The sequence below is a fragment of the Pseudonaja textilis genome, chromosome 8, assembly GCF_049901715.1.
Source record: "Pseudonaja textilis isolate UNSWEBS1 chromosome 8, rPseTex1.2, whole genome shotgun sequence".
Taxonomy (NCBI): Eukaryota; Metazoa; Chordata; class Lepidosauria; order Squamata; family Elapidae; genus Pseudonaja; species Pseudonaja textilis.
Window position 1 is genome coordinate 31,400,610 of NC_141997.1, and position 22,230 is coordinate 31,422,839.

Below are 22,230 nucleotides of genomic sequence, written 5' to 3' on the forward strand. Positions count from 1 at the left end.
TGGATTAACGCTCATTGGCCTTTATTCTCTCCTTCAGTTTTGTACTGAAAAACCCTGCTCTTGAGCTTCCAGCTTAAGTTTGCTGGCTAACTCTTAGTTGTAAAGGAGGGTGACGCAGAACTGTGGGAACCATTCAGAAAAGAGACTGGTGTGCACACACCAAAATGTCTTATCTGTTTCTTTGAAAGCAGCCATTTCTTTTTCCAATTAGACAAAGTATCCATTTGGAATCAAGTACTGCAACCTCCCACTACAAAATATAGCAAAACAGATCAACTGTTAGCCTGCCACAAAATTACATCAAAAGACGAGTTTATTACTTTGACCACTCTTCTACAGACCACAGCTTCCTGTCAAAGGGCAGACTTGGCCGTAGATCCCCTATATTATCACGTCATATATTAACGGGCAAAGGACTGTGTACTTCCTAGGAAACATTTACCATTACTTTGGTCTCATTTCTGTTCAATATGAAGAAGACTGGGTTCCAAACATTGTCCCATTAAGAGAGGCAATAATTATTTTGATCATTATATGTAACTGGTTTTGATGAAACGTAATTTTAAATATCAGATTTCAGACATAACACATGTACACCAATGCCGTCAATTTAATATAAAACCACACTGACACAAAAGAGCTTCCAGATTTCAAAGTAGTAAAGTTTAAAAAGAAATATTAATCTTTGTGGTTGTAAAATATACTGCTTAAGTAAAGTTATTTTGCAAAGACAAAATTCCCATTTTCTTTTCCATATTTGAGCCATTTAATTCCACGGATGCTTTATGGTAGCAATTGAGAACAACTGATTTTTAAACTGCTTCTTTAATTTCCAAAGGAATACATTTTTTTTTTAAATTTCCCCCAAGTCTACTCGAAATCACTAGGAACAGCAGCATAATAAAGCAATTACTATTCATTATTTGGCGTAGAAACAAATTAAGGCTTGGCACAATTGTTAAGTTCAGAATTCAACTTGTCCTATCCCTCCCACCCCCAATACAGTCAAAAAAGGCCCCCCAAAACCTAAACTTCAGGATTTAAAGCAATTAAAACAACTATGTGCTACCGTTGAATACTATTTAGTATTTTGTTACCTTCAAAAAAACACCATAGTTTTCACAGAATCTATTCCCCCCCCCCCCGCCCCCTGATTTATTCTAGCAACACTTTCAAGGCAATGTTTGATTTCAATTGATCCAGAAGCACTGCCAAACCTTTGGATCAATCCATGCACATGCCTAGCACAAGTGGCTCAGGCAACATCAATGCAGCCCAAACCACGTCCTGTACATGGACTGATCGGATTGGATCAAAGAAAGCGAAGACTTTCCCCCAACCCCCATTCTAACCATGGCACTTTATGCAGTCCTGTCCAAAACACAAGGATGATTTGTTAATAGGTAACAACTCACTCTCCCAGCATTTCTGGAGTCATTCTTGAGGAGAGAAACATGAAAGACCTTTGTAGGTCCTGGCTTTTTGTCTGAATGCTCACTCAACAAGCGTCCATCGTGGCATGTTTTGAGACAAATCCAAATCGTTTCAAAAGCATTCCTAAAGAACATCACACCCAAAAAGCTAGTGAGATTCAACCACTAATTTTTCAGATGTTTGGAGACTTGCATTGAAATAGACTGGGGCGTAACATGTGTTATTAATGAGAAACAAGCGAGGTGAAAGATGAATATCATTTTGATAAGTGTTCAAAACCACGTTCTGGAAAAAGACGGGATGTGAAAGAAGGGCAAGTTCAATATTGCATCCCAAGATGACTCCAGCTCCGTTCGGAAAACAGTCCGCAATATCAGATTTCGGTTGCACGAAAACACTTTCAATTGGATCCACGAGTTATTAGTCTGTGCAACAACAGACATGCATATAGTAGCTGTGAAGAGGATGATCATCTACCACCCTTAAAACAAGAATTATCTTCAAGAGCAAAACAAAGTTCTACTTATTCCAGCCAATATCTCAGTCCTGCTCAAATGTCAAGCAAATTTTCAATGGAAAATGGTTCTCTGCACCCTGGCTAAAATTTTAATTCTGTTTAATTCTTTAAAAGCAACCAGGAGAGGTTTTAATCAGAGAAAATGGTCCTTGTAACATTAATCAGAACAACTTAAACTCTCTACAAGCTGGCTACAATGACCAATGTCCGTATGATGTAAATTGTCATAGCTTGCAGACATGTCATACTTCCAACAGTCACTTTAGACTTTAGCATTTCCTCTTGTGGTAACTAAAGTGGGAGTAAATTTTGCTGTTTCAAGGGATTAATTTCCACAAAAGGGCCCCAATGGTTTAGTAAACTTTAAAGTGCTTTTTTGAGTCAGTTTTTTCTCAAACATGGGTTCGTCTTGAGTTGGAGGCCCGGAACTATCAAACAGTTTGGTATTATTGATATGGCTGGGTTTTGCTATCCCTTTTGAACTATCACCCCAAAAAACCCCACCCCTGGCTTTCATTACTGTTCAAAGACTAGACGGTAATTTTAAGTTATCTAGAAAAAAAAATACAGATTGCCAGATGCAAAAGGAAAAATACAATAATAAGAGTCGAGCAGTTCTAATTGAAATGGAATTTAAACTGGAAAGGTCCCCCGGAACTGAAAGGGTCAAAGCCTTGCCAGGAATTCCAAGATCGGTGAAAAGGGTGACCTCCCCCTTGCTGGCTCTCGGCATCCAGTGGGTCTTCTCCGGCATCAAACTTACTCCGCATTTCTAGAAAAGAGACAAAAGTGGTGATCAGCTGAACAGACGTAAAGACAAAGGAATTCCAGAAGCTTTCATCCAAAGGTTTTGATTCTAAAGCCAGTAGGGCTGTGATGGTGAACCTGTGGGACGTGTGCCACAAGTGGCATGCAGAGCCATTTGGGCTGGCACGAGAGCTGCAGGCAAACTTACCTCACTGCACATGCCCCCACGCCTCACAGCTGATTTTTTTTCCGGTTGGTTTGAGGTCTTTTTAGGCCTTTGAGGTCTTTTTAGGCCTGTTTCGTCACTTCCTTTAATACCGGAAGTGACGAAACGGGCTTATAATTCGGCCTCAGTAGCCTTGCAGAGGCTTTTTCCAAGCCTCTGGGAGGCTGAAAAAGGCCTCAAACCAGCCAAAAAATCAGCTGTGAGGCGCAATGCAGGTAAGAGGCTGGGAGTGGGGATTGCGCAGACATGCGTGGGGGGCATTGCATTCTGGGTGCTGGCACGTGAGTACGGGCATGTTGATGCACTCGCAATTTTTGGCACAGGAGTCTGAAAAGGTTAGCCACCACTGCACTAGGGCATCAACCACAAAAAATGAACAAATAAGTAAAAAGCTGTGGTGTAAGCATGGGCATAGCTGCACTCCTTAAAAAAAAAAAGAGAGAGATGGCAAAATATTTTGGAACTTGCTTGCTTCTCACAGACAATTTTCTCCAAAGGGCAATGTATTTATTCAGAATAAACCATCCATTCTTTGTTCGTTCGTTCATTCAGGCAGACAGGAAAGAAGGCAGGATGCAAAACAGCACCCACTTCTGGTCTGCGGAAAAACATTTCTTCACGGAATCGGTCCCCTGGTGCCCCAAAGGTTGGGGGCCACTGTTCTACACATTTCCTCCTACTTAATTTCCAAATCCAGATAAGCCAGTCACCAGCTGAAACCTGGGTCACATAATAAAAGAGCAGAATTGGAAGGCACCTTGGAGGTTTTCTAGTCCAACCCCTGCTCAAGCAGGAGCCCTATACCAAGGATGGCTAACCTTTTCGTCGTCCTGTGCCAAAAGTGTGCACGCGCCCCTGCACCCATAATACAATGTCCACGTGACCCACCGTCCGCATGCACCAGGCGCCTGCGCCACGCACCTCTGCGCATGCAACCCCCGCCACGCGCCCCACCCCCTGCACATGCTTGGGCATCTCCCGCCCATGCCCTGCCCTCCACACATGCACGGCAGATCCCCGACAATCAGCTGGCTGGCGGGAGGCACGTGCGCATGCGCAGTGGATCTATTCTGGGCAACAGCTCATGTGCCGGCAGAAATGGCTCTGTGTGCCACTTCCGGCACGTGTCCCATAGATTCGCCAAACGGTCCTATACCATTTCAGACAAACGGCTGTCCAATGTCTTCTTAAAAACTTTCTGAACCCACAACAGCCGTTTCATTGATTAATTGTTCTCACTGGCTGGATCTCTCCTTTGTAAGCTTTTATCCTTTTGTCCTGCCTTCCGGTGCAGGTCTTAGTAAAGGAAGAGGCAAAGAAGCAGGAAACCCAGCGTGACCAAGACTTTGATAAGTTGAAGGTCCACACCTTTACTCCTGGAACTACTCAACCCCCAAATTCCCTCCTCACAAATCATTGTGATTGCTGATTTATTAATGGCTGCTTACTCTGTTACCAAGGTTAATGATATGGTTGGATTTACACAACACATGGAACACTCATCAACATGAAGCTTGGTTAAAACTCATCAAGCTTCAGTTATTGGGCCAATGCAGCCATTAGGTGTGTGGCTTAAAACTTAAGATGTAATAGTTTTAAACAGAATGGCAGAGGGAGAATCACTGTGGAAGAGTTTTAAGTTAATAGACATACCTATTGCCTGTTTAAGAAAAATGTCAAGGGTAGCTCTATAGCACAGAAGGCTGGATGTGCAGCTAGCACCAAAAATACTATTTTACTTCACTATATAAGCCATTTATCAAGCTCTCTGGCCCATGTATCAGCTGAATCCCTTCAAAACTGAAATAACCTCAATAAACACAGCAGTGGACACGGAAGGAAAATGAATGTTGATTGATTCTCATAAGGATGAGGTGAAAAACAACCCAACGGGCTCATCTCTTCTTCTGAAAGTAAGGAAGCAGACAAGCTACACATCTATCTACCTGGATCTGTGAGGACTTCTTTGGCAGCTGCAATATCAATAAACTTCTTCTCTGCTTTCTTCTTCTCTTCTTCATTCTGAAAATTATCTGGGTGCCACTGCATTGCCAGCTTCCTGTAGGCTTTTATGATTTCCTGTTTTCTAGCATTCCTGTCAGAAGTATAAGAAATAACTTGGATTTTTAAAAAGAAGCCAAGACCCCTGTCAGTGGATAGAAATTCAGGTACTTTGCCTGTCCTCTTTGCAGGTACCATCTTCTATTATATGGCTTAACTTCTGGGTAACAGGGAAATACGCAGAATGATAACTCCCTACATAGAGGAAGCTCAATTCGCTTCATGCTCTAAATTTCTCTACATGTAGCATTCTATGTTGCATTTATACCGTGTTTCCCCGAAAATAAGGCCCTGTCTTATATTTTTTTTGCCACCAAAAAAGGCACCAGGTCTTATTTTGAGGGGAAGTCATCCACTGACTAACCTCACCCGGCCTCCTTTGCGCTGTCGGAGGACTTCAGGAACTTCCTTTGCGGCCGGCAAGGCTTTCCTGAAGGCTTCTGCAGCCGATAATAGAGCTCCAGATCAATCCAGAGTTTTGTTATCAGCTACAGAGGCCTTCAGGAAAGCCTTGCCGGCCTTGTCAGCTGCAGAAGAAATGGGCCAACAAGGCAGGTGTCAGAGTATGCGAGGCCTGGCTGCAACTGTCCAAAAGTAAATAGTAGGGCAGCGCAACTCCCCGCATCCCCACCCTAGCTTAATTTTTACCCATGCACTCTGGAGTGGGCGGGATCTTAATTAGGGCTTATTTTGGGGGAAGGACTTATATTGGGCACACGTGTAAAAATCAATCTAGGACTTACTTTCAGGGTAGGTTGTATTTTGGGGGAAACAGGGTAAGTTTCCTTCTCTTAGTATAGAACTTCTTTTAAGATAGTTAAGAGAAACTCTTTCTTATAGGCTTCATAAGAAGGTAACACAGCATCTAGCGACCACTCATTCAGCAATCATTTAAAACTTATGAAGGTGCTAAATGACTGGGAGTTACGACCAATCCTCGAAGTTCCAGTGTCTCCGCAGTCATGTGATCGTGACTTCCAACATTCCCTATTGGCTTCCCACGAAGCAAAGACAATGGGGAAGCTAGCAGGAAATTGGAACTTGTAGTCATGTGAGGTCCTCATTTATTGGCTGTGAGTGGGACCGCCTCAACTGTTGTCGCAAAACAGCATGGTCATGTGCTGTCACATTTTATAACCCCATCGCTTAGTGATGGCAGTTCCGGTCCCAATTGCCACTTTAAATAGAGGACTACTTCTATAGCCTCTTGAAGAAAAAGCAGCATTTAAGGAAACTATAGGTGATTGTCCATTGCTAAATGCTTACCTTTTAACTCCTAAGATTTTATAGTAGTCCCTTTTTTGAGACTGCTTGAGCATCCGCTGGGCTTTCTCAAGGCTTTCCAGAATCTGCTGGTCATTATCGCTGTATTGTTTAGCAGTTTCATAGTCCTGGATAGCTATCACAAAGACAACAAACAGAGTTCATTTAGAGATTTGTAGTACAGGAATTCATGTCCAGCCTGGCCAGATTTCAAACGGTATGTTTATTTAAAATTGGATAAAGGAAAACAAAGAATCTTTACGCTGTTGAAATGTACCTTCTTCATACATTTCTTCTAGCAAGTATGCTTCAGCTCGATCTTTGAGGGCATTCACATTTTCTGGCTCGAGTTGCAGAACTTCTGTGCAAACATTAATGGCTTCTGTCGTCTGTTGATTCTGAGAAAAATGAGATGGACCAATGAGGACAATAATAGCAATAGCACTTGGACTTATATACCACTTCACAGTGCTTTACAGCCCTCTCTAAGCAGTTTACAGAGTCAGCATATTGCCCCCAGCCTCATTTTACCGACCTCGGAAGGACGGAAGGCTGAGTCAGCCTTGAACCTGGTGAGATTCAAACTGCCCAAATGCAGGCAGCCGGCAGTCAGCAGAAGTAGCCTGCAGTACTGCATTCTAACCATGGCATCACCAGGGCTCCATAAGATCTTTTGCCCAATGAACTGAATGTTTACCATTGAAAGGCAATGACAGATTCTCTCTTTGGCTCGAGTAGTGTAGATAGGAACGTTTGTCTCCAGCTTCATAACAGCCTCATACTTCTCAGTGGCTTCCTGATACCTATTTACATTAAGAAAGAAAACCAATGAACAGCGTATGTTTATTAAATTTAGCAAAACAAACTACATTGTTCTGCATATTTTACGGAGGGCAAGGTAAATACACCAGCGCTCCATTTTAGACTGAACTAATGACACAGACCTCATATTTTACCAATTGGTTTTCAGTGACTTGGGGAAATGGAAGGAAATAGTTCCATTAGTTTTCAGTATCGCTGATTACTGAAAGCTGCAGGAGTTGCAGAAACTCTCGCAGGTCAGATGGAGACTATACCGTTGCCACAAACCACGACATTAAAAATTCCTGGAGCAAAAGCTGGTTCTCTGAAAAGTAATGAGGGTCAGCCATCATGCTCATAATCATGTCCTTTTAATGGATATTGGATTTCAATTAAATAATTGGAAATAAACAGCAAAAAGCTAAATACAAATTTAATCTAGTCTAGAAAGTTATAAATAAATTAAGGATCCAAACAAATTTGGGGTATTGAGACATTTACGCTAAGATTTTGAAAATAATTAAATTAAATAAACAGCTTTTTGCAGGAACCAAATTGTTTTGTCTATCTTAAGTCACAACAGAGATTTAAAATGCTCTCATTAAAGAATTGGACACCAGAAAGAACTAAAGATTCCAGGCAGAAAAGTGGGGGAGAGGAAGTGTAAATTTGCTTTTGGTTTTGGGTTAGTGAAGGGATCTACAAAATAATACAAGTTGTTATCATATTTGAAATACTTCAGGAGATTTTCAAAGAATGGGACCAGAAATTAGCTACAATGTTAGCAATGATGTCGGCTATGTCCAAAAGATGTTAATGAAAGAATGACAGACGTGAAGCAATTTTTACCCAATAAAGAAATAGTAGAACCAAAAATGCTGGATAATTAAAAAGAAGCGTGGACTACGAAAGAGAGTTAAAATGGGAATAAAAATTACAAGCCAAGAGAATGACCTGGGTAAGACTTTCTACTGGAGATACAAAAAAAATTAAAGTTTTGAAAATTGAAAAGGAAATATAAATAATATACCAGGAGAATGATCTGGATGACTTTTTACTGGATTTACGAAAGAGATTTGCCTCAAAGCCATCTTTAGGATGGGAAAAAATAAAACTTAAAGTCAGACCAAATCCTCCATCAACATCTGAATGAATTAAAGAGCAGGATTGTCAAAAGTAAAAGGAAGGAATATACAGTTGGTTTGTTTAACCAGAATTAAAATAAAACTGGTTTCTATAAAGCTCTTGTAACCGTTTATGGACTAAAAAGTTCACAATTTGCATATGGTAAGAGGAAGAAGCATATGGCTTATAGGAAGAAGAGATATTTTCTTGCAACCCTATAGGGATTGAAGAGTTATCAAATTTATACAGGTAACCTCAACTTAAAACAGTTCATTTAGTGACTGTTCAAATTTACAACAGCATTGAAAAAAACAACTCATGACTATTTTTCACTCTTACCATGGTAACATTCCCATGGTCATGTGATCAAAATTCAGACACTTGGCAACTGATACATATTTATGATGTTTGCAGTGTCCTGGGGTCATGTGATCACCTTTTGCGACCTTTTGACAAGCAAAGTCAACGGGGAAGCCAGCTTAACTTAACAACTGTTCTACTAAAGTTAACAAATATAGTGGTTCACTTAACAGCTGTGGCAAGAAAGGTCCTAAAATGGGGCAAAGCACACTTAACAGCTGTCTCACTTAGCAACAGAAATTTGGGGCTCAATTTTGGTCATAAGTCAAGGACTACCTGTACTTGTTATTATGATTGGAAGATCTATCTATCTATCTATCTATCTATCTATCTATCTATCTATCTATCTATCTATCTATCTATCTCAATCTTTCTTTCTTAGCCTTTATACTTTGCATTTGCTTTTACTCTTGTAATTAAATCTTCAATGAACACTGTAAACAAAAAATGCTCCAAACGTTTAAGGAGATGCTCAGGAGCAAACTTGGAATTAAGGAGAAACTTCATAAAAGTGAGGACACTTAACCAGTGGAACCAGCTTGCCTCAAGAAATCACTGGATGTTTTTAAGAGAGCCTAGACAATCACTTGTCTAAATTGGTATAGGTAATCCTGCTTGAATAGGGGACTGGATTAGAAGATCTCCAAAGTCACTACCAGCTTATTCTATTCTAAGTATTGAGTATGCATGAATTTTGAGGAAAAAGCACTTCTGTCAGCAGAAAAGATCCCACTGGATTTAATCCATGGTCCTCAGTCGTTGCTAGCTTGTTAACATTCACAAAATCCCTACCTATTGGCAGCCCTGTCAGAGGTAACTGAAATGGGCACACTTCAGTGAGTCAGGTTTATAATGGTCTCACAGCCACTACAGACTTTTAAATATTGATTATGCTGTATATTCCGGTGGCTTACTGAAAAAATCAACAACTGTGAATGGCAATAGCACTTATAAACCACTTTATGGCGCTTTACAGGAAGTCGTAGAATGGATCCCACTTGATAAAAAGTGCCCATGAAAGATGAAGAGGATGAAGAGACCAAGATGGATCGACAATATCAGAAAGTATTGTGGGCCCAACAGGCAAAATAAAACTCAGGACCCTATTGGTTGGAAATATATGGAAGGGACCTTCATTCTGTAGTGGAGAGTCAATGGCTAAAATGAAGAAGGAGAAAGAGAAGGAGACGGAGGAGACGAAGGAGGAGGAGGAGGAGGAGGAGAAATTATGACTAGGCAACAGAAAAAGGTCTTAACAGCGAGAACTATTTAACAGGGACACCAAATGCCTTGGACAGTGATGGCTTCTCCTTCATCCGAGGCTTTTTAACCAAAGGCTGGATGGCCATCTCTTGAAGATATGGTAATGCAATGCAGACCACTCCTGAACTGCTGATCTGTGTAAGAAGCCATGGAGAGGAAACTCAACCAAGAAAACAAAATCACAAAACGGAGGACATGCCTTCTTTCCTGGATGAGCTCTTCTGCTGAAACAATCTGCTTGTTGAGCTTCTTTACTCGCTTGTAGTGAGAAAAACACTCCTTGTGATCTTGGTCCAGTTTCAGACATTCCCGCACTTCACTTTGCACACAGGAAACAATGAGAGAGATAGAGAGAGAGAGAGAATTAGGTTATGGAAACAAGATTTTTTGTTGTCTTTTTTTAATGACCCTGTGTAACACCTGCATTGGGGTGGAGTCGGGGCAACTGAATGGAGTGTTTACTGCCCGGATGACTTTCCTGTCGCCAGTGCAGAGTTTGCAGCAGATATTTTCTCATTGTACCCAGAGAGAGAAATATACCTAAACTCACAGCCTCTTGATTGTGAGGCGAGAGCTCCACTTCTAGGCTACTGCACCGCTCATTGTGGAATCAAAATGCTCGGGATAAAACCACCAGAGTTCAGTCCCTGCTCCTAGTCCATTTGCAAAAGAGTCATTCCCCTCGGTTTACTTTCTCTGCTGAGAAATAGGTATATTAATTGCCCCTCCATCAGAGGCATGGAGAAATGCAACAAAATGTAAAGCCCTTCGGATGCTGTGGCTGATTACATTTTTTTATATTAAATTATTAGTCATAGGGACTGGGAGTTGCATTTCTCTGCTTGAAGACATCTGAGAAAATGTTCACCCACTCAAAAAATATGTTCCTCCACTCTAGAATGTTTATTAAAGGAATTTCAGAATATACAGCCCGGAGAAGCTGCAAAGTGAGGGCATTTATACAGAAGAATTAGTAAAGTTCTCCATTGTTTAATATAAATAAGAAAATGCCATTTGTTTATATAGTACATTGCCTGGAATCAATCACAGATCTAAAATTATGGGCCCTTTTCATACAGCTTAATTGTTACATGTCCAATATTACTGCTGTCACCTCCTGCACGCAGATTAGAGAGAGAGGGAGGAAGGGAGAGAATTTTCCTTTAGTATTAGCAGAAAAGAAACAAAAAATCAACTGATATTATTAAAAAGTTAGCAATAATCTCAAATTATTCAACCGTTCGGAGACTTATTACTTGCAGCAATAAAAATAATAGAATTTAATGGCATTTATAATTTTATATCTAAGTATATAGGACTTTATGATTCATTATTATTTGAAGCACAGTCATTAAACTTTGTGGGTGGGCTATTGGAAAAAAATAGAACATGCTTTGTTTGTATCTAGCTTCCCTTGGGTGAAGAATCAGAGAGTTATCACTTTGGGCAGATGACATTCATTATATTAGTAGCAATGAATTTATTTATTGATTAATTCATAACGTTGTGTGGTCTTTGCTTAGTTCTTTTTCCCCTCTTGAAAACTGTTTAGTAAAAAGGGAAAAGAATATAAGTTTCCCTGAGAAAGGAATCCTCTGAAATGCAGAGGGGGGATGGGGGTGGAAGCAGATTCTGATCGAACACACCAACTTTTTTTAATAGTGCATCTTAGCTATACTACTGTAATATAGTATAGTCCTGTGGTGGCGAACCTATGGCATGCGTGCCAGAAGTGGCACAAAGAGCCATTACTGCCAGCATGCGAGCTCTCACCCAGAAAAGATGTATTGGGCATGCGCACACTGTTCACCCGACAACTGATTGTTGGGTATCTGGGGTGCATGTACGGGGGCGCGGAGAACACTCGCGCATGCACAGCATACAGCATGTGGGGGGGTCACGCACGCATGCACAGCTCTCAGCGTGGGTTGTGCAGGTCTCACACTCATGCGCAGAAGTGCAGGCCGCATGAGTCGTGTGTGCATGCGCAGGAGATATGTCCTCCCCCCGTGCGCATTGCCTTCTAGGTGATGGCACGCGAGTATGAGCAGGTAAGGGCGCGTGCAATGATCGGCATGGCAGCCCCAAAAGGTTAGTCACCACTGGTATAGTCCCTCTTAAAACCTGGCATAAGGTAGTGGTATGGAGGTACCCTGAATGCAATCCTTTCTCTTCCAGGTCACTGTGGAACTTTTCCCTCCCATGGGGAAAAAGAGAGGGATTTGGAGGCCTGGGAAACTCCACATCCATGTTTCTCCCTCCTTCAAATAACCTCTCTTTCATCTTGGCAAGGCATCTTTCCATTCAGCGCAGGTTTTCTAAAATTCTAGAAGTATTTTGCTTCCCGAACCCAGAGCATTTACCTTAGGGACATCTCGTGATCCCCTAATTCATAGTATATTGTGCTGATTTTATAGAAAGCTTCAGTGTTATCGCTCTTCAATTTGGCAGCAGCCTTCAAGTCACTGATTGCCTTCCCGGGCTCCCCTTCATTAATGTAGCTTTCAGCTCGAAGTTCCCGCATATCCGCATCCCAAACACAAACCTTGAGAAAAACCAGAAACAAAAGGAGATTTTAATCCTATCTGCACTGGTTCAAAAGGACCCTCTGACCTAAAATGAAGCAATAAGCCACACCATGCCATAAACGCTTTAAGAATTGGATGACCATCACTACACAATTGGAGCAAAACATTCAACCCCATTTTTGGATTCCTCTGGAGCGAATCTCCTTTTAACCAAAATTTGATGTTATCAGGTTAATCTAACCAACACAATTTTTGGAAATTGTGTGGTTAAATTAATCTGATAAGATAACATCTCTGTCAAAAGGAGATTACTCTGGATTTCATGAATAAATTTGTAAATTGTTGCGGTAACAGTAAATAAATTGTTTGCCACTGCCCTCTTCCAGGATGGTTTTTCAACTTTCCAGTCCAGGCTACAGCTCCAAGATACCCTAAGATTTCTCTCATCTAATCAGACACACATCAACTCCAACTGTACAGCACTTAGCACTGAAAATCAGGCAAGGTGAGCTATGTGCTACCACTCCGCTGAAACATTGCCCAATGGGGGAAAAAAATCTTCCAATTTACAAGCATCTGGTGAAAAAAAAATTACCTACCTGAATGTTGCTGTGATTCCAAAGTAACTTTTGATTCAAAATTTAAAATTCAAAAGTAGTAAGCATGCTTACACCTTGGCACCACTTTCCAGTTTGGGACTTACTTCTAGAATTTTATCCAAGAGTGTGATAGCAGTGTAGTAATCTTTTCTGAGAAAGGCAGACTGTGCTTGGGAACGCAGCTGCCGAGCTTCATCTGACTTCAACAACTGAGCCCGGGCTTCTCCTTCTTCTTTATCACTGGGTTTAGACAGGAGCTGCAAGTAGTAAGCACACACGCACAGCCCCAATTACAAGTTGAAATTCAAATTCAAATTCAAACACCCTGTGTTTGACACCCATCGACAAACCCACAACAACAAAACAGAACCCAGGCTTTTGAATTCTTTAGCACAGAAAAATCATAGCTTAGAAAATAATTTTAGATTGACTTAGAAATCCAGAACAGAAATGCAGGCAGTTCCCCAGTCACTTCAAAAGAAAATGGCTACTTGTGTCTAAACAGAACAGAAGAGAGAGCCTGTGGCTCTAAACTGAGTTCTCCCTCTGAAAATGTTGCATCTTGTTATTGCCAGACTGTTCCTTTCAGTTCCTTCTTCCCCAAACTTCAGACAATTCACAACGGATCTATATTGTACATTTTCTTCCTGAGACAAATAACAACAAGTAATTTCAGTGAAACAGGCGTACTCTTCAAAATGAGTCTACTGAAAACTGCAACCTGAGGACCTTCCCCCTGGCTCCCCTCTTTTCCAAGTTCTTTCTGACCAACATATGCCCCACACTCCACCCATTCTCACCTAAGGCAAGGACGCTGGACTGAGTTGGCTGCCAACGGAGCGGGTGGGGAAAGGGGAAGATAAGATAAGCATTAAAGCAGGAGTCCCCAAACTTGGAAACTTTTAAGACTTGTGGACTTCAACTCCCAGAATTCTCCGGTGGAAGTCTACAAGTCTTAAAAGTGCCAAGTTTGGAGACCTCTGCGTTAGAGGGTGAAACTTCCATTACAGGGTTGCAGAAGGACCAAAGGGCTGGATTCTAAAGCAGAGAGGTGCAGGGGGACCTCCCTTTGAAGTGTCAGAGGCAGCCTCTCAAGCCCACCAAAAGCAAAAAACAAACAAAACCATTTTATTTTTTTCCAATAAAGGTGGAAAAGGCTAAATAACTGTATATTACCCATTAAGTATAAATTCTATTTCATGAACTGAAGTGAGTTTAATTAAGAATAAGTTAAAATTTCCTTTTAGTTCTTTGCCAAGGCCCTCAACAATGCCCATAATATCTGTAGCAAGACATGTGTGACTCCAATTTCTTCATCACTCAGGCCTGGCTTTAGCAATCTGGGTGATGGAAAGTATTCCACTGTGGACACAGCTGACAGCCAACTTGCCACGGCCAACTCACTGTAGGACAACTCACCATGGGACAACTTGCTGCAGGACAATTTAACAATTCCATTTCATTATTTATTTAAAATAAATTAAAAAAAATATTTCAACTTTTGCAATTCACATTTCATTCTGTCCCTCCTTTTCCACCCTTCCTTTAATGATTCTATTCCACTATTTCTTTGATATTAGTGTAACTCTTGTCGAGTTGTCCTGCAGCACGTTGGCTGGTGTTTTGTCCCACAGTAAATTGGCTGTGGTGAGTTGACTGTGGCAAATTGTCATAGACCCTTCCACTGCTGGCCATTTCCTGACAATGGAAAACACTGTAAGATTGCTAGAAGCAGATTGAATCTTTTTCCAGAACAGTGGAAATAAATGAAAAAGCAAAAAATCTTACTGGCGGAGGAAAAGAGAACATTTTATTAACACCTTTGAAGTTAACAAAACACAAGAGCAAGTTGTCACATCAAGTGCTCCATAAGCAGAAAACCCTAAACATTTTCAGACCGAGAACATTATTTTAACTAAGTGGTTTGTGCTAACACTGGTCACTTAAAACATTCAGGACGGCAAAGAAAGAATAAACCATGCCATTCAACTAAGCCCATTGCCTTGAGACAATGTGCCCACCTACCAAGCATCTCACATAAGCAGATGTTGACATTTGATGGTGTTAGAGGCGTCACCACAAGTTGTAAGCTGCCCAAAGTAAAGCTGCCTTTTGCAATTGACTGATGTTTTCGTCAGCACTGATAGTGTTCAAGCGGTAATTTTTTCAATTATGATTATTTTATGTATGATATAAATTATATAAGATTTTATGTAATAAGTGTTTAAGTGATAAAATATAAAAAGTAATTATGGTACATTTTTACACTAGGGAAGATGCAGTTTTAATAAAGATAGCCCTCAAGGACAGACTGTGCTGGCCTCTAGTGGAAGAACGCAAAAGAGATTGAAGTTGTCTTCCAACTGTAGCTGTAGGAATAATTCTCAATGGGAGCACCTGTTCTCCGGGTGATGAGATACAATGGGAAAAAGCAACTAGAGACTCTTCTATTAGTCAGCTATTACTTTGAAGCTGAGTCTCCCATCCCCACCTTTTTAAAAACTGACTCTGCATTGTTTTCCTGCCTAGTCCATAGCAGATCAATTGGCAATGGCCACATCCATTTGAATTATGACTTCAATGTACGAATACCACAATGCAGAAAACAACCCAGAAAACAAATAGAAAAATTCCCTCAGAAATATATTCAAAATAATTCTCTACTAATTATTTATTTTTTTAAAATATTGCCACCTGGGAAGCTTAAATAAACGGCTGGGTGCCCATTTTCAAATCCCGTTGTTTCTTACTTCTGGAGGGTAATTTTATTTTTCTACATAGTCTGATTGTACCTGAAATATACTGGGCTGCAATTTAGTAAGTTATTCTAGTTTTACATATCTTCTCACTATACTAACAAAAACCAAATCAGTTTCATAATATTGAACCAATATTAAATAGGCAATCAAAATAATCTGTTCTTTTTTATTTCAAGGCAGAATGAGCAATTTTTCACTTCCTAATATTTAATTTGAATTCTGAGCTCCAGTAAGTACAGGGTCAGGAGAATAAAAACCAGTTTGACTGTTTCATATTGAGGAATGTTGAGTACATGCAAAATAATCATTATCAAAATTATGCGTGAAAATATTGGGAATGCAAAAGATATAAAGGAGAAGTAAAAACAAACAAAAAATCCTGATCTGAAGAAGATTCACGGCAAAGTAAACATCTCTTTGTCAACTGCATGGATAATAAATACTTCTTTTCTAAATGCAATACTATAAAGATGTGCTGTATGGAAATAACACAGTCTAGGCTGCTTTAATAGAGGGATAGAATCAAGATCCCATGAAGTGATAGTACCGCTTTATAAGACCTTGGTAAGGCCACACTTGGAATACTGTATTCAATTTTGGACACCACAATATAAAAAACATGTTGCGACTCTGGAAAGAGTGAATAGAAGAGCAACAAAGATGATTAGGGGACTGGAGGTTAAAACATATGAAAAACAGTTGCAGGAATTGGGTATGTCTAGTCTAGAGAAAAGAAGGACTAGGGGGTGACATGATAACATTGTTCCAATATTTGAGGAGCAGCCACAAGGAAGAGAGGGTCAATCTATTTTCCAAAGAACTAAAAACCAAGGCAAGAAACTAAGGTAGAAGAGAAGCAACCTAGAACTAAGGAGAATTTTTTTAATGGTAGGGACAATTAATCAGTGGAATGACTTGCCCTCAGGAATTGTGGGTGTTACATCACTGGTGGATTTTAAGAAGCGACTGAACAGCCATTTGTCGGAAATTGTATAAGGGTTTGCTGCTCTAGCAATGGGTTGGACTACGGTATAAGAGTTACAAAATCCATTCCAACTTTATTATTCTGTTATTTGAATCCATTTTGTCTCTGACATTAGTTTACCTTTTGTGAAAACAATTGTTGTATTTGGAACTCCAAAAAGTCACTCCCCTTCCACTTCTAATTTTGCTGGGGTGGAGGTGGGTCGTGGGGATATAAGTGTGTGTGTTTTTTTTTTTAGCTTTTCCTGCTTCCAGTCAGATATGAAATGTCCCAATGACACACCCACTGGCCATCACTGGCTTCATGCTTCCTAAGTATATTCTGGTTCAGAAAAGGACTCAGATTTAAGCCATTTCAAAAGGAAATTAAAGATGTAGGACAGTAGCACTGTTTACACGGTCCTAATTTCTCGCTGACTCTACCACTACTCAAATTCAAAACCAAACCATCACCCTAGAGCACAGATGTCAAACTTGTGGCGTCACGTGGCTGTAACGTGATGTTTCGCAATTCTTTTCCCATTCGTGGGAGTGGCCTACATGTGACGCTTCCGGCCCGCGAGCCGCTAGTTTGACACCCCTGCCCTAGAGTATACATACAGGGACATACAATGCTCAATGTTGTTTTATCACAGCTGCTACTTCAATATGCCTTGAGAAATCACTTCACTTACCACGCCTTCAAAATCTTCTACAGCTTCATCCAACTTTCCCTGCTTAAGCAGCAAATGGCCTCTTTGTAGTCGTGCCTAAAAAAAAAGAAAGGTAATATGGCAGGATATGTAGTGCTGTATATCACATTATAATGAGGAAAGGCTACTTAAGAATCTAAAAAAGATTTAAGAATCCCTCTGCACATACTTTCAGCAATTTGTAGCTATGCCAAAAACTTCATCCCGCAGTCTTCAAGGGTATTAATACTCCTCAAAGTAATCAGAGCAAATTCACATGCTGAATTAGTACTATGAAAATCCTGTCTCCCTAGCTAGAATTTCAGCCTATATTTAATCTCCCCAAGTTGAATGATAATTGAGGTTTCCTGCTAGATTACACCATTTGCTAAAAAAGAAAAAAGGCAGGCTCCCCTTTAAAAGGCAACAGAAAAATGAAGACCAAAAAGCCATTACCATCCACCCCAAGGAATCTTTAGAAAGTACTGCTTACCGATGTGAAATCCTGCTTTAATTCAACTACCCTGCTTAAATCATGAATGGCAGCTTTTGATTTGCCCATGGCTAGATATACTGTGGCTCTTCTGTAATAAGCAAGGTAGTTATCGGCATCTCCTTCTGCAAGAAAAAAAAAAAAGTAGCAATCAGAACATAGCCTTAAGTCAGCCAAAGCTTTGGAGAGAACGGAGCAAGCAACAAGGAGGAATACAATTAATGTGTGTGTGTGAGAGACATTGCGTATAACTCAAGGAAGGAATATTTCCAGCAACGTAGGCACTGTAATGAAATTTTAACAGCAGTATGCATAGAACATCTATCGAATCCCAGTCTGCTTTTAAAGGCTTTACAGAAGTGGGTATTTAAGGAAGTTGAGCCCCAACGTGCTACAGCTTCTAATCTCTAACTACAGACTCACATGTGGTGGAAAATTATTTTACAATTCGGTTTTTAGATTCTACATCTTTCTCTTGTGGAAGACCAAATACTGTAATTGATCAGTAATGGAATGTCCTTTTCGCATCCCTGCTAATAAGACTTCAACATGTACCTGGCAGAAACATACCGGCTTTTTCACTTAATTCCTGTCTGAGAAGTTAGAATATTTTGGACCTATGAACCAAGTATAAAAACATTCATTCAGCAATTAGAATTCTCACCAAGAATAAGTTTCTCAATCTCTTACTTTTAATCTCATACATATTATCTAGGCCAGAGGGAGAAAAAAACCATATATTTAGAAGGGAAGCTCAACAGGTCTTCAGATACATACCTATGGCAGCGTGGAAATGGGACAAAGCATCTGCCAGCTGCCCAGCTGCCAGCAGCTTTTTCCCCAATTCAAGCTGCTTTTCCACTTCTGCATTTATGCCACATTGTACTCCTGAAGGAAGAGAAAGTAAAATTAAGGATCCAGTTTTTCTCTTTTCTGCATTTCTCAAAAAATGGAAATCAAAAATAACCAATTTCTCTGATACCACCAATAGATGAAATCAAGCCTGCATAGCTAGAAAAGGTGGCAGGTCCAATGTCCTCAACAGCATCTCCACCTGCCACCACATCCCCAGCATTTCCAATATATTGCCAAGTAACCTCCATCACATTTACATGTGCCTGCGGAGCCAGCAGCCTCCTTGTTGCCTATGTGGTGTTCAGGTTCACACATAGGGTTCCTAAGCATCTCCAGTACTTCCAGGGGGGCTGATGAATACCAGCCTCTCCAACCACTTCATTAATTAATATTTCAATATACATAAAAAATAAAGCCCATCAATAAAGGTTGCATTACTGTAACAATAATGATCTCTTATATTGTTGCTGCTTAAATTAATTATAATCAATCAATCAAATGGAAGGGATGATTTGCATATATCAATAAAGAAGGCCTGTGATTTTTACTCCTCTTTAGTATAGCAATACCCATTGGGACTACTACGTTGGTCAATAAATCAATTTACGCTTCAACATATACTGCATGTGCCTGGACTCCAATATGCATGCACACAACCCCTCTGGATTCCATATATGGGCATCACACACTTGTCAATGACATAAGTGAATTATTCTTCATAAAACACCACAATCAATGTTTCAACTTTAGTCTCTACATAAAGTTTAACAATATAATTTCTTAGGTTCAACTGCAAGTCATTTTAAAGGCGCTACACATTTTTCGAAAGCTTTCCTTTTTCTCTAGGATAGTGACTAGCAAGTGGGTTCAAACAGATGATTGGGTTCAGATGATTAATTCAAATGATTAATCACTACAGATGAGATAGTTCCAGCCTTTTAAGAAGGCCCTGGTTCACCCCCTCCTTAAAAACCATCACTTGATCCCACCTGCTTGGATAATTTTTGTCTGGTTTCCAATCTTCCAATTTTGGGGAAGGTTGTGGAACAGGTGGTGGCCTGGCAACTTCAGAGGGTCTTAGATGAAACTTATTATCTGGACTCCTTTCAGTCAGGATTCAGCCCTGGTTATGTGCATTGGTTGTACTTGAGATCATCCGTCACCTTGAGTGAGATCATCCTCGGCTGAGGTATTTGTAGTATGCCAATGATACCCAACTCTATATTTCCACCTCCAGTGATCCAAGTGATGCCTTTCCATGGTGCCTGGAGGTGGTGGGGCTTTGATTGAACCTAGGTGAGGCCAAATGGCTTTGGGTACATGGAGCCCCAAGATCTGGAAATTTGACATATCTAATTCTGGATGGGGTGGGACTGGTCCAGATGGATCAGGTCTGCAACTTGGATTCTCCTGGACTCATGACCGCTTCTCAAAGAGCAGGTGGAAGTTACAACTAGGAGAGCTTCTGCACAACTACGAGTTGTGCACCAGTTGCAGCCTGTTCTGGATCAGGAGTCCCTGTGCTCTGTCATTCACTAATCTGTGAGCTGCACTGGCTGCTGGTTTGCTTCCTGGTGCAATTCCAGCTATGACGTAGGTCCAGGCTACTTGAGGGACCGTCTCAACCCATTGGGATTGGCCCATCCCACCTGTGCCAGTATGTTTGCAGGCCCATCAATCAGGGTATTTTGGCTGGTGGGGTCCAGAAGAGATTCTCTGTCATTGTGCCTGGCCTTTGGAACATTTTACCCTCCCTCCAGAGTAAGGTCAGCTTCTATCCCCCTTACTTTCTATAAGGACAAAAGACTGGCTCTGCCAGTTGAGTTAAGGCTCCAATGGAAGGGTTTCACATTGGCGGTAGTTCATAGATTAATAACAGATATTAACCCCCCCCTTTCTTTCATCATACTCCTCCCTCCTCATCTTTTTAGCTAGGTTGATTTTTTTTATAGTATTGTATTTGAATTATTATACTTTATAGTTTTATCTTTTAATATTGTAAGATGCTCAGAGTTAGTGTGCGATAAAATGGGTCGCTAATAAATTTTACAAATAAATAAATGACTCTATCCGGCAGGGATGCTGTCTATCCCACAATTTTCTAGTTTACCAAGAAACAAGTTGTGATCTACTGTGTCAAATGCCTTATGTGTACTGCATCCACAGCGTTTTTTTGCTGGCCCATTAAATGGTTGATTTAATAATTTCGGAAACTTGGGCAGATGTCAGCAAAACAGACAATGGGCATTTTACCAGTTCATGGGCTAAATTCCTAAACACAATTCATATGAAGCAAAAGCCATTGATTAAATGAGCACAGCTTGCATATAAGCTACAGCATTTTAATTTTATAATCATGGTCCCAGGACTATGCCTGCTAATGTCAACTTTCTAAGAACCACCTACAGTTCCATGAGAACAGAGACTATCATTAGAATATGTTGAGCTTTTCCTGTAGGGACAGCACCTCCCCTTGGGGATAGATATTCCTCCCCTTTTCATGAACCTTTTCAGCATCATTAATTTGATCCCGCCCGTCAAAAGCAGAACTGTTTAATATATAATTATACCAATGTTTTTTTTCACAGCTTGGGAATGTGTGGGCTTCAACTCCCAGAATTTCCCAGCCAGCAAATATCTAGCATTTAATTTTAATACTTAAATCTTATTTTTTAAATGAAACATTTAATCTCTCATTTAGATATTTACCTAGTAATATCTGGCTGGGGAATGAAGTGCGCATACCTTCAAGGTTGAGAAACACTCGTGAGTTCTCCCTTTCTTTGCACTGTAGCCCCCTCTGCAAGGAAGGCTGTAACTTCCTCTTCCACCTTTGCAAGGATCCCAAGTGAAACCATGTTTTTAGTTCTATTAGCAGAGGATCTCAACTGGGAAGACTTGTGGACTTCAACTCCCAGAATTCTCCAGGAATTCTGGGAGTTGAAGTCCACAAGTCTTCCCAGTTGCCAAGTTTGGGGGGGGGACCTCTGCTCTAGAGGAAGATTTATACTGCGTGCACTTCGACCCATTGTCCATCAACTCCCTCCACCCCAACGTACAGCCTTCCTGCCCCCGCCCCAAGTCCCTTCTCTCGCCCAAGTAAACTGAACTTCCCAGGTAACAAATTGCCAACCAGCAGCAAAACTTCCTCTCACCTTCATAGTGGAGATCCCAGAGCACCAACAGCAACGGAAGCGTCGAGCCGAGCTTGTGAAGACAACTCCGGGGAGAAACCATGACGGCCCGCAGACTCTCCCGCGCGCGTAACCACCGAACCCGCTTGGAAAGTTTACCTCGGAGAACTCTGGAAACTCTTTTTACGTTCTAAACCAGGATCCCCCTGGGTGGGTCGTGGGAGCCTGTGATTGGCCGGTAGGCACGCCGTCCCGCCTCTCGCTCGGGGAACGTGGAAAGCAGGAGAGGCGACTGTCAACAGTCTCCGCCCTCTTTGGCCCGAGAACGCGCATTAAGGGCGAATGAAGCCGAGATGACGAAACAGCGCCCTCACTTCGTCCCGAGCTTGATGCCTGCCCGTTTGCGGCTC

General features: G+C 41.0%; 1 protein-coding gene across 1 annotated transcript; it reads right to left on the minus strand.

Annotated features, from left to right (window-relative positions):
• Positions 1-590: 590 nt before the first annotated feature.
• On the minus strand, positions 591-21,992 carry DNAJC3 (DnaJ heat shock protein family (Hsp40) member C3). Its single transcript, XM_026708352.2, has 12 exons — positions 21,842-21,992; positions 18,609-18,719; positions 17,832-17,956; positions 17,342-17,416; positions 13,029-13,181; positions 12,161-12,342; positions 9,997-10,116; positions 6,946-7,051; positions 6,526-6,646; positions 6,252-6,384; positions 4,871-5,019; positions 591-2,723 (listed from the first exon to the last, which is right to left on the minus strand). The coding sequence occupies exons 1-12, from the start codon at positions 21,921-21,923 to the stop codon at positions 2,569-2,571; spliced, it is 1,512 nt and encodes a 503-aa protein (XP_026564137.1). The 5' UTR covers positions 21,924-21,992; the 3' UTR covers positions 591-2,568.
• Positions 21,993-22,230: the final 238 nt, after the last annotated feature.

What these genes read in the sequence shown, in the direction of transcription:
- DNAJC3 (XM_026708352.2), bottom strand. Translation starts at nt 21,923, where the DNA reads ATGGTTTCTCCCCGGAGTTGTCTTCACAAGCTCGGCTCGACGCTTCCG. An exon ending in CCATTTCCACGCTGCCATAG is followed by an intron (nt 17,957 to 18,608) that starts GTATGTATCTGA and finishes TTTTTCTTGCAG; the next exon opens with AAGGAGATGCCGATAACTAC. An exon ending in AGAAGTCCTCACAGATCCAG is followed by an intron (nt 2,724 to 4,870) that starts GTAGATAGATGT and finishes TCTCTTTTCTAG; the next exon opens with AAATGCGGAGTAAGTTTGAT.